The following is a 16,382-nucleotide window of genomic DNA, read 5'->3' as shown; positions in this document are numbered from 1 at the left end:
AGCTCCAGTCTCTTAACCATTTGGTAAGGATAAAAGACTGGGGTATTTTGTGACTTTAAAAGGGCACCACTGGTGCTCTTGCGGGGTGTTATTCCTCCTGTCAGGTGTTATTCCTGCTCTGCAAATTCTTGCGCAAAAACCAGCGATATAGGAAAGAGGAGAGATGGAGGTGTGTTCACTAGCTGAGGTTAAAACAGAGTTTGGGGACAGTGAATGTGTTCTGCATGTTGCCAAGTTTTCTCAGTGACCTTGAGCCCATTGCTGTTCACCAGGCTTTGCAAAGCAGCCTGAAATCTGACCGAAGCACACAAGAGTAGCACGTTATCTCTGCCTCTTTAGCCAGTTCACTATTTCGTTCAAATGTTCACTACTTTGATGGTATCATTGTCATTTAACTTTAGACAATCTATGAAATTCCCATTCTAACCTGCTTTTCTAGGTCTTATCCTTGTATGAGCTTTTAAAATACAAATGGGGGTATATAAATTATCTTCAGAAATAAAAATGTTGGTAAATGGTAAATACGTATTATTCTCATTTACTGAGATTCTGAAATAAAAGCTTGTTTGGTAAAGGTCAGTCTGCTTTTATGTATAATGACTGCAAGATCACAGTTTTTGGAAAAAAGTATTGAATAAAATAAAGCCATAAATATAACAGATGATGCAAGAAAAATGCACTTGGAGAATTATGAGAGCAATTTCTAAACCAGTAAGACAGTAATTTCAGGTGTCAAGACTACTTTAGTGAAGTGTTTATTCTTAGTCTAACCATCATTATTTATTGATTTCTGCAATGCCTCTTTCCACTCTAATTTGCTTCACAGAATTATGAGAATTACTGACCTCAGGAATGCAGAAGCCATTATGACCATGTGAACTACTCTCCACCACTGCTCACTAGATAATATTCTGCACTTCCTAAAGGCAGGAGATTAGGTAGGTAACAAATTTCCTAAAATCTTTCTCTATTTAGCAGCAGAGGGCCTGCCATTTCAATACAGTTTCTACAGATATCACTGAACTTGTAGTACCTCCAAACCAGAAGCTAGCTAGGGAGCAACAGAGTAAAGGAAGACTTCATCTTTTGACAGCAAGCCATTAATATACCCCAAAGTTCAGGTGTAAGTGGCAAAAAGTTAAAATGAAATATGTACTAAACTAAGTACTGCCAAAAAAAAAAAAAAAATCACATAATTTTAATAAAGAGGGAAAAAAAAAAAAAGAACCAACAGGGCAAAAGTACAGCCATGATGTACAATAGCTTAGGTCTCCAGGAGATTTATTTTGATCTACTTACAGAAACTTATTTTTCCCAGATGTGGGAAAATAATATTCTTGCTGAGAAGATAATTCTATTTCAGTTCTTTAAATCATGATTCTTGCTTATCTTTTTGCTCAGTTCAAGTCACTTGTCTATAATAAGACAGCATATCATCTAAACTTTGGTAAAGTGGTTCCTGATTTTGAGTGTCACTGCTGTTGGTCTGCGCTGAAGACGCCGCATCTTGGGCGCTACAGCCACAGGCCTGCACTGACGGCAGCACACCTTGGGCGCTGCAACCGCAGGCCTGCATTGGTGGCGGCATACCTTGGGCACTGCAACCGCAGGCCTGCATTGGTGGCGGCACACCTTGGGCGCTGCAGCCGCAGGCCTGCATTGGTGGCGGCACACCTTGGGCGCCGTAGCCGTAAGCCTGCATTGAAAATGGCATATCATGAGTGCTGTAGCCGTAAGTGTGCATTGGTGGCAGCATGCCTTGAGCGCCGTAGCCATAAGCCTGCATTGGAAATGGCATATCATGAGTGCTATAGCTGTAAGCCTGCATTGATGACAGCACTTCTTGAGCGCCATAGCCGTAAGGCTGCATCGACGGCGGCACACCTTGAGCACCATAGCCGTAAGCCTGGGCTGATGGCAGCATATCCTCATCATCGCTGCTGTCATCCTCCGACGATGATGGCACATCTTGAGTGTCACTGCCACAGACCTCTGTTGATGCTGACTCATCTTGAACATTGCTGTTGTAAGCCTGTGCTGATGGTGGCACATCTTCAGTGCTGCTGCCGTTGGCCTGCGCTGATGGCATCTGTTGGTTTTGTGCTGTCTCTGTTTCCAGTTTTTCAGAGGAGGTTTCAGGACTGTTCAAATTCTGACTTCTGTAATTAACATCTTTCTTTTGTCCCATAAAGTAATCAGAAGGTGGCGCAAATTCTGGATCTCGCTCATCTCTGAGCTCTTCCTGTTTCTTTGACCATTGTCCAAACATCAATTCTGTTAGAAACAGGGAAAATGGTAGATTGAATATAATTTTCACAGTCTGAAGATCAGTCAGAAAGGAGGGAAAACAAATTAGCAAACAGAGAAGACGCAGCTCAGCTGTGTAAAGCCATTTGAAGTTACCTTTCCATCTAGTACTAGATTGCTGGCTAAGCTGACAGTCCACTTTCTTTACAGAGCAGGAACAAAAGCATTGAGCATTAAAGATAACCACCGCCCTCTATATAACTCATCCTAGTCACTTTAAGATCCTTTAACAATATGGTCACTGGTTATGAAAAACGACTAATTATTTAGGGGTGAATCAAAATACAAACCAATCAAAGCATTAAGAGCTTAGTTATTAGAAGATGGAGATGATGATATTATCTCTAGTGGGCACAGGTGAAAACTTCTTTATTTCAACAGAAGTGGTAGATATTCTAGTTACTATGACAGCTGCTGTTTTCTGATTAAAAATAGTTCTGAAGTACTGCAATGGAATGACAGCTCAAGATCACCACACTTAAAAAGATACCCCCAAACCTACTCCGAAGATGTCCCCCAAACCTACCCTCCAAAACCAGTAAAATGCTTTTCAGTATTCGTTTCTATCAAAACTTCTGTAAGAAATGAAGTAGAAAATTTTGATACATAAGGGCTACACATTTGTCTGCTGTAGCAAAATAGAGCCCCAATCAGAGCACGGCTTCTTCCTTTGCTTTGGTAAAAATAGAAAAAAATATCAAATAGTAAGGAGGAAAGCACCTAAGAGAGTGAGGAGTTTTGCTTATCCCTTCTTATACCAATTTAAATGCTTGTGTTACATTTATGTTCAGTGAACCACAGTTATTTTACTTCACATTTTAGAGTAAGCTGTCCTCTGCTTTCTGAGTGTGGTATTTGTTGTGTAGTACAGTGCTGCTTGGGTGTCAGTCAGATACTAGGATTGCTCAGAGGTAGGAAAAAACCAGTGTCGGGCAGGATAAAGATTTAACAGATAGGACCTGAAAGTTTTGGTTTTTAATGGAACCACAAAGTTTCCTCTCACAACGATGTTCATTAACTGAACACAAAGAGAGAATGTGAAAAGTAAAAAGAAGCTGGAAATATCAGTATTGCACAGAATAGGAATGCTGCTCTTACAGGAGTACTAAAGGAGATGGACATTTCTGTGCTTTGCCTGTTCCTTGTTTGCTTTTACCTAGAAGTCAGGCATCAGACTACAAGAATGTGCGTGATCTTAAATTGATTAATGGTGCAAAATGAGTTAATGGGTTTTGGAAGGATCTGGAAGACAGCAATCATTTGATGTTGTGACAAGGAAGATGCTTCAAGATGGGACATTGGCACTGAAGTGGTCTCTGCTTGCATCACTTTTTAGTATCATCCTGTACCTGTTTCAGTGTAATACATCCTGCCATCGTGTAGCACAAACTACAGAAATACATCAAGAAAAGATCACACTGAAAGACAGTAAATCTTACGAACTATGAAATTTGTCATTCTGTCAACCTCTCTGGATCATCCAGAAATGGAATAACTCGTATAGAAGAAAAAATTATGGGGACATTATAGCAGCTACTGGCACTAAGGCATGCCTTGTCAATCACTGCACTGGACACTAGACAGTCAACAATACATAGGGATAAAGTATTTCATTGCTTCTCAGTCTTACCATACTTTGTCACAAAAGAGAAATGAAAATAGCAGTGTACACACTGCTTCCAAACAACGTTTCTGAATCTACATTTCCTTACCTTTGCCTTTATCCCACTCTCGAACATAAGGCACACCAGGCTTTGTATCTCTTCTCTCCTGGATGACAACTTCTACCTTTCTACTTGCTGCAGTAACTCTTGGAGCTTCCGCTTCGTCAGCAACACCTTTCACCTCTATGTTACAGAAACAGATAGTAGTTTTTGTTAGTAAAGGGATAAAATCTAGATGAACCTCATAGAAGGAATAGGAAGCAAGAGTTGTTTACATTTATAGAGCTCATACTAGTTATCTCATTTCATTCTAATAATGAAATGCATCTGAGTGGGGAGGTGATTTTTTTTTTTTTTTTAATTACTGCATATTAGTTCAGAAAAGATAATGGGTAAGCCAGATAATCGAGAAGCGTATCGACCAAGACACACTTCATTAGCTTTCTAGTTGTATCAAAAAGACTGCTGAAAATCTATTGCCTAATAACCCAAAAAGGAACGTGCTGAGTATTATACAGAAGCTAGAAAATTAGGTAAAAATAAGAACATTAGCATGTTATCTCCATTTCATTTACTGGAGAAAACAAAACAGTTTGCATTCTTATTCTTCTGAACAATAGTAACAGCGGTGGCACATTACTGTTCTTCGTTTCCAGAACACTTCACAGTTAATCACTTGCATAGAATTCTGACACAGTGAAATATTAGCTACATTTTACAGTAGGACACAGACAGTACAAGTGTCTAGTGGTGCCATAAGACAGCGCAGAGATGGGATTAGAACTCAAATTCATCAGCCTAAACCCTGAAGTCAGCTGTATACCCAAATTACAGAATGCGCTGAAACTGTAGGAGTGTATATTATATGATACCAAAATTAACTTGTTACTACTTTTTATTCTACTTCATATTAGAAAAAGAAAAAGCCAGCAAAATTTCAGCAGCTCTAACCTCAAACTGCAGAATTAACCCATGTAATTCCTGCTGTCAGGTGTGAATCAAACAAAGCCTACAATCTACATATTGTATTTCTACCTGCATTATTAAGCTATTTCTGGCATGATTTTATACCTACACACAACTACATGAACTCTCAGTATCTTAACAGTTATACTAATTGTATATATACAATACATAATACCAATATATTGAGTGTCCAAACCTAAATCAATTAGAGTATGCCTGTCCATCGATCAAGTACAAGATGAAATAGCAAGTATTTAACTTAAAAAGGCAGCAGCTCATACCTCCATTCTCCAATTTTTCTGCCTCTTCCTCTAATCCAGCTTCCCTCAACTTCTTAATCTTCCGTGCTCGAAGTTTAGACAGCCTTGCATCTAGAGCTGCCTTCCTTTTTTCTTTTAACTGTTCACGTTTAGTTCTCTGATCAAGTGTCTTAACAGCAAAGAAAAACATGAATTAATCTTCCTTTGTTATTATAGTCAACTACGTATCTTCCTTCACTAAACAACTAAAAGCAATCCTCATCAAGTACCATGTTTCCACAGGGAAAAAGAGGCCCAATTTTTTTGGAGTCAGCTGCAGGCATCACCTAGTATAAGACTTACACAACAAATCAAATACAGTGACCACTGAAACTAGGATGCCCTCATACCCCAATTTGCTTTTTAAACTCCTACCTGCTCTCTTAGCATATCCAGTGTTGCCCGTTGTTTATTCCTAAGTTCTTTGTCACGAGAAAAGGCAAAGTAACCAACACCAAGCTGTCTGGCCTCTGAAAAGAAGAAGAAAATCAATAAATTCAGGTTACACTCAGTTTATAATTGAGAGTAACTACAAGCACCATGCACCCTGCTTTCAGGCACTGAATTACCCTCAGCAACATACACTGCATTAGTTTTAAATGGCTAAAATAGGCTTGTTTTAGATGATGCATGAAGTGAAGCTTCCTGAATGAGAAACAGGAGGATGTAATGAAATTTGAAAAATACATTTGAGACAAATACAATTTGAGGAAAAATAAATCTAGATTTATGTACTGGTAATTTGAACGGTTATTACACAAGTGGCTTAACACATACCTGAAGTTTGCCATAAAGGCACAAGAAATAACTTTCCCTTGCTTCCTCTAAAACCAATCTCTTTGATTGGCGATATAAAGATAAGTGATATAAAGTATGGAAGTATACCGTTTTCTCGAATGTCCTCATAATGTATGGGTCCCATGGGTTTTCTGAGGGCTTCTTCTTCTTCTTTTTCCCACTGCTGCCTCTGAAGTTCTCTTCTCATGTCTTCAGATAACAGAGTATTCCCATCAAGACCTTGTCTAATTAAAAAAAAGGAAAAAAGAAAAAAAGTTAGGGATTACAGAGCAGAACTTACCAGTTTTACGGTATCCAACAGTGAAAGTGTGATTGGGTCTGATTCACTGTTGCAGTTTTTACAAAACATAGATCATTGTAGGCACCATTTAGTGTTGCAGCATTTATGACTATGGTGAAGACAGAAATACAAAACTACCTCTGAAACAAGGTACTAGTAGAACATGTTATTAAACGACTTAAACAAAATCATATCCTTTCTTACATGCTTTATGAAATCATTATCAAATCACAGAATAGGAGATGAAATAATCACTTTTATTGGCATCTGTTGGGGTGCTAGCAACCACATATAGAAACATTTCAGATTTAACATAAGAAAATGAAAGGTATTTGAAATAACAAAAAGCTAGCCATTAATTTACCCTAGAAGTCCATGCCAAATATTAATACCCAATATGGGAAATTTTTGTTTTCCCAAGAGAAGCAGCAGGATCTTTTTATTGTCTAGCTAAAGCCGGTTTTGCTGTCCGACCGCCATCATGCAGAGACTGCAATTTCAAAGCACTCATATTCTCCATCTTATGTTTAGAATATAGAGAACACACTAATGAGTTGTTAGTGTGAAAGAATTTTCACTTCAGCAACAGTAAAGGCTTAGTTGAGGTGCCTTTAGATTATTTCAGTTGAGGTGCCTTTAGATTATTTTCTGAAAACAATTCTCAGTGCTGCCATAGTAATTTTAACAGAAGCTGTTAAACAGCTGCTTAACAGAAGAGCAAAAACAAACAAGTGGAGATCTAACAAATTCACTTTGAATGCCATGATGAATTTGGAATTACTAAAAGACTGTACTCAGTCTCCAGGTTAAACAGAACCAGGAATCACTTCTCTGGCATTTTCCGGAAGGTATAATAAAATACAATTTCCATACAAGGACCACAGTTTTAAAAGATGCATCAAATATCTGAGAGATTGCTAAGTCAATTTATCAGAACTTTTCTCTGCAAGCTATGCTCTGTAAGTCAGGTTTTAGATTTGGTCAGCATTTACATCAAAGAGTGTGCCTCAGTAGTTTATTAAAAATTTCATTTGGGCTTTTATTTGATATCCATGGCCTCCATTCTGTTGCAATTTAAAACCAATACACCAGCCATGTATTTCAAACGGTGAACTGCCAGGGTGAAATCAAATAGAAGCCTTGGAATACTATACGAATTTATAATAGGAAGTTTTGATAAAATCACAGTCATGCACAATTGCTCTGTAGCTATTCTATTTTTTAAGACACAATGTAGTAACCAGCAGAAGTTGGTGTAAAGTATATCTAGAGAAAGCAGTAGCATCAACAATTATGGATTGAGAATGGGATAACAAAGAACAGCCTCTCTTCCTTCTCATTAAGAAAACGTATGTTAAATACTGCAAGAAACACGCATTTCCATTAGAGAAACCACACCTTTTCCCTTGAAGTTCCTGATCCATTTTAAGTAGACTTGGCAAATCCTTCTTCATACAGCGTCTGGATCGGCCCAAGAAATCAACATAATCAACCCTGTAATGAAGGCATAGGAAATTTGCTGTAGAACTTCTATTTGCAGATTTAGAGAACTCTTAACCAGAAGATAGAAGCAGTGACACTTTCCAAAGAGTATTCATCACCTCTCAGTCTCTCCACATGTGACAGTTTCTTCTACCTTTCAGTTAACAGACTCACAGGTTAAGAGGATGCATTCTGAACAGGGCGTATGACAGTTTATCACAGACATTTACTCAATCTCACTTTGAGCCGGCTGTTTGCCTTGGCAATAAGATGGTGTAAAAAAATGTTCAAAAGTTACAATGCCATGTAGTTTTCACACCAAAATAAAACTGAGCCTAGTACTTGCTTCCCATGGTGAAAATAATGATGTGGCCTTGACTTCTTTCGGATATGAAATTGCTACAATATATTTCAATTATCGGTCTAAAGCTCATTTAGAATAGGCTGATAGCGTTCATTCAACTGGCATAACAAAGGCTGAGTAAAATGCAAGCAAAATGTTCCTTTGAAGCACATACTGTGCTTCTTATTAAACCCTTTATAGTACCGAACACTTAATTTACAGTTGTCAAAAAAGCTGTTAAGAGCTATACTTATTGTCCTGTAATGCTAGAAAGTTCTTTAGCATCGAGCTGCCTCAATTATCCATTCTAAAGAATTAATATTATGCCTGAAAAAGTATGACTGGCAATCTAGTTCCCAAAAACCAAACTTTTGAAGATCTGTGCTTTTAATAAGTTAAGTCTTTTACATAATTTCTAAGGATATCTAAAGCTTCGTATACACTCAGTGCCCTTTGTTTTTTATTATAATGTAACATCAGTAAAAAAAAAAAAAAAGTCTGCATTCCAGATCGCTGCAGAATAATTAGCATTAATTATGCTAGCACCCAAATATCCTCATTAGGATATGGCCTCACTGAGATGGACAATATATTAATAATAATACATGTCACCGATGTGAGAGGTAGGCAATGATAGAAAAGCACCACGTGAACAGCAAAATGTATCAGTTTAAATTTCTGACACTTTACGGTGATGAGAGCACAAAGCAGTTTGAGCCCATGGCTCGTTGATAGTTTCATCTTGAATTTCAGCAAGCTGCTGGTAACGGGTATATCTCCCTTTCCAACCTAGCAGTCTTCTGGTACTCTGCTGGATTCATTCTCCCAATTTATTCTGAAACATTACATTGCAGATCTTATCTTGCCCTAATAAACTGGAGAACGGGGGTGCTCAGTTTTGTATCGGTTACTGCTGTTTTAAACTGGTTACCAGAAGTAAAATCTCTGTTCCATACACATTTTAAACAAATGGGCAAGGAAAACGGTTAGTCAGACTGGTTTCATAATTATTCCTAGTGTCTTGGATGAAAACCTAGTGGTTACTTGGAATGTCACAGAAAATTGTCACAGACTGTTTGCTGTGCTGCAGTTAAACAGTGGAAGAAATGCTGGAAAATTGTGTTCTCTTTCCAGAGCTTCTCTCCTTTAAGAGGAGGTCACACAACGAAAATGACTGCTTATTTTGTAAGTCTCACACAATTAGAGAAGGGAAGGTGGATATGATAAAACCCCCAAGTTTTGCTAAAGTACATTTCAATTCAAGACACCAAAGCATAAAATTGTATCAATACTGCAATCAGAACTCCCATAAACTATGCAAGAAAATAAGAGAGGATATTACGATGTCTCACTTATAGTACATTTCCCTGATTGATATTTCTCAAAATCTTGGATGTAGATTCTATTGCCCTATATGGAAAGGAAAGTAACATGAAGGTCTGTCTTTTAATGAGACATGACACTGTTACCACCTCTTCTCAATGTGAAGTAGTAACAAAAAAAAAAAAAAAAAAGTGCCACTCCACATACTTTGGAGAATAAAATTAATTTTCTCATGCAATTGCCAAGAAACAGACTAATCAGGACAGCTTAGCCCAATCAGTAGTACGAACCATTCTTCATCTGGGTCCTTGGGCGGTGGTATTTCCACCTCAGGTTGAGTTTCCTCATCATCTGTCTCTTTTTCTAAAGTCTTTCTAGCAGCTTCGCTCTGATACAGTTCCTGTACTTCATGCTGTTTGTCTATGATCTTCTGAGTGAAATCCACTAGGTACAAATCCTCAGTTTCTTCATCTAAGGCAGAAAATCGATTCTTAGAGAACAGCCATGAAAAGAACAGAACGGAGCACAAAATCAACACAAAATAGCCACAATCAGCTTTTCAGCTGCTAGCAATGCCCTTGACCACACTATTGGGGAATACTTACATCTCATTCAGTGCCAAACAAACCTGGAGCTATAAATTGGCTCCACAGTGATAACCTCTATTTCTGAATATGTTTTATGTTTTTTTTAAGCAATTAATCATTTGTGTACAATACAGAAAAGGTTGCAGTCTTTGCACTAAAATATTCTCTGCTCATTAACTATTTCAGAAGAATAGGGTTTGTTACGTAACCGTTCAAACACTTATTTGATGCTTAACATTTGGTGTGTTGGCAGTAGTTAAGCAGTCACTAGAGTACTTTTTAGAAAAGTAGAGAAAAGCGGTGGGGTCCTATGTGGCAAAGATGGACACCAGTAAAGAAAACATTAGAGATTAATTGCAAGGAGATTTGGGTTCTATTTTAATAATCATGTCTTGCAAGGGACTGAATGAGTGAGAGAAGAAAGGGACAGATTAGAATTCTCTAACCCTATTAGCTGCATGACTGGCATTCACATATGGACCAGCCAGACTCCCCTCCTGCTCCTCTTCTCTTCATAAAGGTCCAAGAATTAGAATGCAGGACAGAAAATCAGCAATGCAATCCAAAGACTGCATAATGGAGAATAAATTAATTTTGGTTTTCTAAGATTGTGTATTCAAAAACCAGAATATATTCCACCCACTTAATGAACGAGTGAGTGAAACAAGCCCATAGTGCTTCACTAGGACAGGCTGTCCTTCAAAAAGTAATTTTATTTTCTCTAGTACCTGTATTTTTTTCTCCCTGTCAAAGCAGAATAACCCATGTCAATCACTGTGTAAAGACTCCAAAAACATTTCCCATGTAAGAAGACAAGCAGTGAATTCGTAGTGTAGCTGCTGTAAATTGCCAGAGAGTCAGAAATGCCAACTTCTAGGGTGAACTTTAGAAACAAACTTTTACGTGTGTGTGTATATATATATATAAAAAAATACTCATTTTAGACTAGTTTTGTTCACCTGGGAAGTCGCCTTTTGTCATTTTCTCATACAGCTTTGCTTTCTCTTCTAGTTTCTTCCTGAAAAAGAAAACAAAAATTAACACTGCAATCCCACCGATTCCCAACACAGTTCAAAATGACCAATTTATAGCCTTAGATAAATGGGACAGAAAAGTACCAGGAGTGCTTGAAATATTTACTAGAAGCTGACTTATGCCTGTTTTTTGTTTTGAGTCTTAACTGACTTTTCTGAAGATACACAGATATCCAGTCCCAGAGTTTATACTGAAAATAATTTTAGTGAAGTTACAGAATTAATCTTAAGTGTAATTTGTCAAGCAGGCAGGAACATGACCAAACAAGTATTCCACCTCTAACTACTACGGTCTGTCAGATAAATACTGGAAGCTAGACCATTATTTGCAGGTATGATACTGAAATACTGTTTTGGGGGGGGGCAGGGGAAGAAAGATATAACATGGAGTTACACTTATTCTTAGAAACTGAAGAGAAAACCTTAACTAAACCTTAACTAATTTCTGGAATGGTAAAAAACAATTTTGAAGAGCTAGGAGCTGCTTACAGAAAAACAGCAAATGGTTTATAAATTGCATTTTCAACATATATCTTATTGTACAATTAACCCATTTAGAAGATGAGTCAAATCTTGCAAAAAAGTGAGCCATTTTCCGTCAAGTCCAAGAAACACCTTGCTACAGAATTCTGATGTATCGCTGCCCTGGCTTTTAATTCTAAAGATGACTTTCAAAAACCGGTAACCTGACATACTTAGACAGCTATGATAATGTGAGGGCAGATATCCTTAGAGCATGAGACTGCTGGGATGCAGTTTGCACGTTACTGGTAAAGAGCACGGAACCGATGCTAATCTTACTGGTTGGTCTAATGAGAACTGCTGGTCCAAAATGTGCATAACTTGCTTTATGCACTTTTCTAAGCACTGAAAAACAAGTTCTACAAAGCATTCCTTTCTTACAGAGCCCAAGAGTTACCTTGATTTATCTAATATATGCTCCTCTTCTGTCTTCTGCTCAACATCTTTCTCGGCTCGATTTGCAACTCCTGTGTTTTGTTTGTTCCAGATGCTTGGTTTCTGTGGAGTACAATTTTATAACAACCAATAAAGAAATAAATAAAAATACTGAAATGGTAGTGATTAAAAAGTGTTTCAACTCCATAATGCAAACTTTGCAAATCAATCATGAAAGACTTCGTAAATAACACCTTAAACATGTTTGACTTGAGACTATACCTACTGTGCTGTAGGATGCAGCAGGTACATCCTAAAATTACACAGATTGCAGTACGATATAATAGTTAGGATAGGCTGAGAAGCAAAAAAAAAAAGCACTCAGAAATCAGACAAAATCTATTCCGGCAAAGATGTTAAAGTTAAACAAATTAAGAACAATCTTGCTGATGACTAAAGTAGTAACAAAACTATGAATTGTTTCTATTACCTTCATTTTAGATCTAAAATACAATCAGTTTGCCTGTTTGCAGCAGAACACTGTAAATGCTGCATGTTCTTCAAATATGGCAGCACTACTATATTCTACTACCAGGAAGCTACAGAATGAATTGAAAACAATGTGCAGTAAAGAGTAAAAAATGAGAGATAATTGTGTATTCATCATTACACACTGCGATATAGAGGAAGAGATAGCAGAGCATTTATCAAGAAAGTTCAGTGATTCTGGAGGAGTCTCTCATCCCCCATCCTTCGGGGAACCACACAAAATATTGGAGAAAAAAAAAAGAAACATCTTTTCCTACAGTTACAAAAGCTGTGGCTCCCTGGGGAATGAAGATTAAGAGATGATTTAGACAGGCATAAGCATGAGATAAGTTTTCTGCTGTGCAGAAGAATCTCACCTGGAAGTGAGTTGATAGAAATTTAAAGAATATCCTCATCATGTAGGTTTTACATTTGAATAGCAACACAGCTCTCAGTATTTATTTAGATTTGAACATGAACTTCCTCACTTTAAGGAGAAAGAATGACAAAAACAACAATGGAAAAATATTTCTACCTTATTAGAAGTTTTGGGCTTTGTAAAGATGCCAGCATCTTTCAATAGCTTTTCTTTCTTGAATTCTTCTTGCTTTCGGAAGAGTTCTGCTTTGAGATCTACCAACTACATCGACAGCAAAATAAACAAATCAATAACCAAGACATATCACATGCATCTACATCAGTTACTGTAATAAAGTAATAACTGAATTTCTAGTAAAACAATCTGGTATTTACAGTGATATGAGCACGTGACTGCATTTTTATGTGGAACTTCGAAGCACCGATCCGATCACAAAGATCACTCTTAAGTTTACAGCAAACAAAATACAAAAAACATGGAATGCAAATTATGATAAGGGATTTTAAAAAACCCCAAAGATGTCCTTGATCCTTTGATACGTAACGGGAATAAGAGACACATAATTCCATACAGGTTTTACCAGCCTCCCGATGGCAAACAAATAGAGAAGGACTAATGAACTAACACTGCTGAATGTGGAAAGGAAACTTCTAACCATTAGATAATGAATAAAATCCTGTCTCAGAAAAGAACTGATAAAAGTTTGCTTTCATAAAATATATATGCTTTCCCACTGTTTTATATACTGTTTATATAGTTTTAGATTTCCTTTTTTTTTTTTTAAATAAATACGTAAGTAGCATTGCCATCTATGACCAACGCCCACCTTATCTTTTATTAGGAAACATCACCAGCAGGGGTATTATCTTGAAATTACACTAAAAAACCCAGCCTGGAAGAGGATATTGTGCCGCTTTCGCTGCAAGCCCTACAGAAGACAAATCTGACGGATGTACACTCAATCAGGAAAGTGGAAGACTTCGGTATTAATATTTGTCCCAAGCACTAAAGCATTTGCTTTTCAGGTCCCTGTAACAATGATGCACAGCGTTGTAAATTAAACCTGTTTCTTCCCCCTGAACGCTTAGAAGTGATCATCCAAAAATTCAATGTCAAATGCTTCACATACGACAACCCACAGTTTACATTAACTGTTCCTTTGGGAAAATGAAGTGTTTGGTAGCAATCTCTTGTTAACACACTACTGGAGAGCAGAGAGGAACAGCACCTCGCCCTCCCGAAGGGTCGGAGGCTACTCTGCCAAGACACGGACGTCCTGTTGCTTAGAAAAAAATCAGGAAATACACTCACGTTTCGCTCTCATGCCCTAATTTTATCATTACATCGCGAATGTAAATGAACGAAATTCAGCCCTGGCACGCTCAGATTACGGGCGTAGTGCCTACGCTTGGTCAGGAAGGCGAAGGGGCTAAACCCCCCCCCCCCCCCCCCCCAACACCTCACAAAACCAAGACGCGACGTCAGAACGCGTGACGCACGGCGTTACAACACAACCCTTTAAACCAGCATTTGGCTTTTACGAGCGTGCATTTCAGTGGGCTGGGGTAAAGGCGGGGGGGGGGGGGGGGGGGGCAGAAAACACAGCCCCGGTGTGTTGTTTTCCCTGGGAGCGGCTCGCACCAGCGCGCCCCCAGGCCCGGCCCGGCCCGGCCCGGCCCGCCCGCGGCAGCCCCGCAGCTGCGGGGAACAGGATACGCCCGGCCGCCCTCACACCCCTATGAGCCGAGCGACGGGGCCTCCTGCGGGGGCGGAGGAGTTTCTTTTACTTCGTCCCCGCCGGGTTCGCCCACTCACCGAGGAGGCGGCCACGTCCAGCGGCTTCTTCCTCCGGTCCATGGCGGCCTCCGCTCCTCCGGCAACCGCCTCAGCCGCCCGCCGCCTTCCCCGCTTTGCAACCTTACCGTAAAGCGCAGCGAAAGCGAGGCGCTATTACGACAGCACCGGTGAGGGCAGGCGGGCCCTTCCCCGCCGCCATGTTGGGGAGGTCAGGGGAGGGTGGACGGGCAAGGGCGGGACGAGGGGCTCCTCGGCACCGCCCGGGACCGCCCTGCGCGCCCGGCTGGGAGCAGCGGCGCAAGGGAGCGCGGTGCCGCCGGCGCTGTGGCCTCGGTCAGCCTGGAGCTGGCGGCGTGCCGCAGTGGCGGGCCCTTCCTGCCTCAGAGCCTCTCGCTGTGGCTGCGGGGCAGCCTGCGAGCGAGCCTTGCTCAGCCTGGTGTGGCTCGGTGGTGGCTGAAGCTCTCCCTGCCTGTGGCTTCCCGGGTTCTGCTCGAGTTGCGTGTGAAAATGAGGGTTCCTGGCAGGTGGAGGCCAAATTCTTCAGGTCCCCTATTGGAAATGGCCATGTGTGGCCTGGGGGCCGGAGCTGCTGCTGCCAGTGCGGGTGGTGTGGGGTGCTCTGGGGCTGCTGGGCTGGGGGATGGCCACCGTGGCCAGAAATTAAACAGGGCTTGGCAGGATTGCAGGCCAGCCCAAGGGTGGGTTTGGGGCTAAATGAGGAAGTACATTGTTGAAATTTGGTATCAACAGGGGAAAAAGAAAAATCTTTTCTGCCTTAGTTGATAGATGAGTGTTACGGAGGTGAGACCTGAAATGCTCCCTGGAGCTGGAGACAGCCATGTCCTTCGACACTAGGCTGGACTTAGCCCTGTGACCACTCCTCTCTGGGCTGCCTTTAAGTCATGTGCTTGGGATGAAGTGCTGTGGCTGTCCGGCTGTCCTTGGCCCCCTGCCTGCACCGATCCATGCTGAGGGAGGTGGGAGTTACCACAGCTTTTCAGGAGTGACAAGCATGGTCCATAATAGCCAAATACAAATCCACCTGTATGTGCTGGAGCCAGCTCTGCAACCTCAGAGATGAGTACAGGTGGCTTTTGGGGAGCAAGGTTCAGCTTTTCACTTATACTGGGTAGCTCATTGCATCCTTTATCAACCCCATGAAGAAAAAGAACTGTCTGATAGGTTTTATTTCAAAGTGATTCTGAAGATCATAATTATCTGGAGTTGCAAGAGGGAGCTGCCTTTCACTTGTCTTTATTAAAGTGGAAAAATATAAGGTGCTCCGATGTTGCTTGGCAATGTGACAGCTGATAGAAGCATCGGATACAGTTCTTTTGATTTTTGAAATGTATTGCTTTTGTGTTTGGGAAGCTGGGTCAGGCCCATATTTAAATAGTTTATGGACACAGAATTGCAAAGCTGACAGATACTCGGTTGCGAAGTAAGCTACACCTGTATCCCAGGGAGCGTGAAGTATGCAATTCAGAAAGAGCAATTTCTGGCCCTAGTGAAGCTGTCTTGCTTTTGACTTTTTAAAAGGAGAAGGGGAAATGGTGGGAGATGACAGATACAGAAAAGCGCAGGTCGTATTAAAGCCATAAGGTTTACTATTTTAATCTGCAATGGAAGAAGAGAAATGAGCATTACTGAAAAATAGGACAAGGGAATGAAAACATCTGCGCTGTTCTAATTAAATCT

The 16,382-nt window shown here is 40.1% G+C and overlaps 1 protein-coding gene across 1 annotated transcript; it reads right to left on the bottom strand.

The window, feature by feature from the left end:
* Nucleotides 1–1,255: 1,255 nt before the first annotated feature.
* On the bottom strand, nt 1,256–14,821 carry CCDC174 (coiled-coil domain containing 174). The gene is made up of 11 exons (XM_076346437.1): nt 14,703–14,821; nt 13,044–13,148; nt 12,003–12,103; nt 11,009–11,067; nt 9,753–9,933; nt 7,713–7,808; nt 6,122–6,258; nt 5,612–5,706; nt 5,219–5,366; nt 4,020–4,154; nt 1,256–2,274 (listed from the first exon to the last, which is right to left on the bottom strand). Exons 1-11 carry the CDS (start codon nt 14,742–14,744, stop codon nt 1,403–1,405), a joined length of 1,971 nt encoding a protein of 656 aa, XP_076202552.1. The 5' UTR covers nt 14,745–14,821; the 3' UTR covers nt 1,256–1,402.
* Between the last annotated feature and the right edge of the window lie 1,561 nt (nt 14,822–16,382).

The sequence above is a fragment of the Aptenodytes patagonicus genome, chromosome 8 (genome assembly GCF_965638725.1).
Source record: "Aptenodytes patagonicus chromosome 8, bAptPat1.pri.cur, whole genome shotgun sequence".
NCBI classification, from domain to species: domain Eukaryota; kingdom Metazoa; phylum Chordata; class Aves; order Sphenisciformes; family Spheniscidae; genus Aptenodytes; species Aptenodytes patagonicus.
Note: the sequence above shows the minus strand (reverse complement) of the source record. Positions and strands in the feature narration are given on the sequence as shown.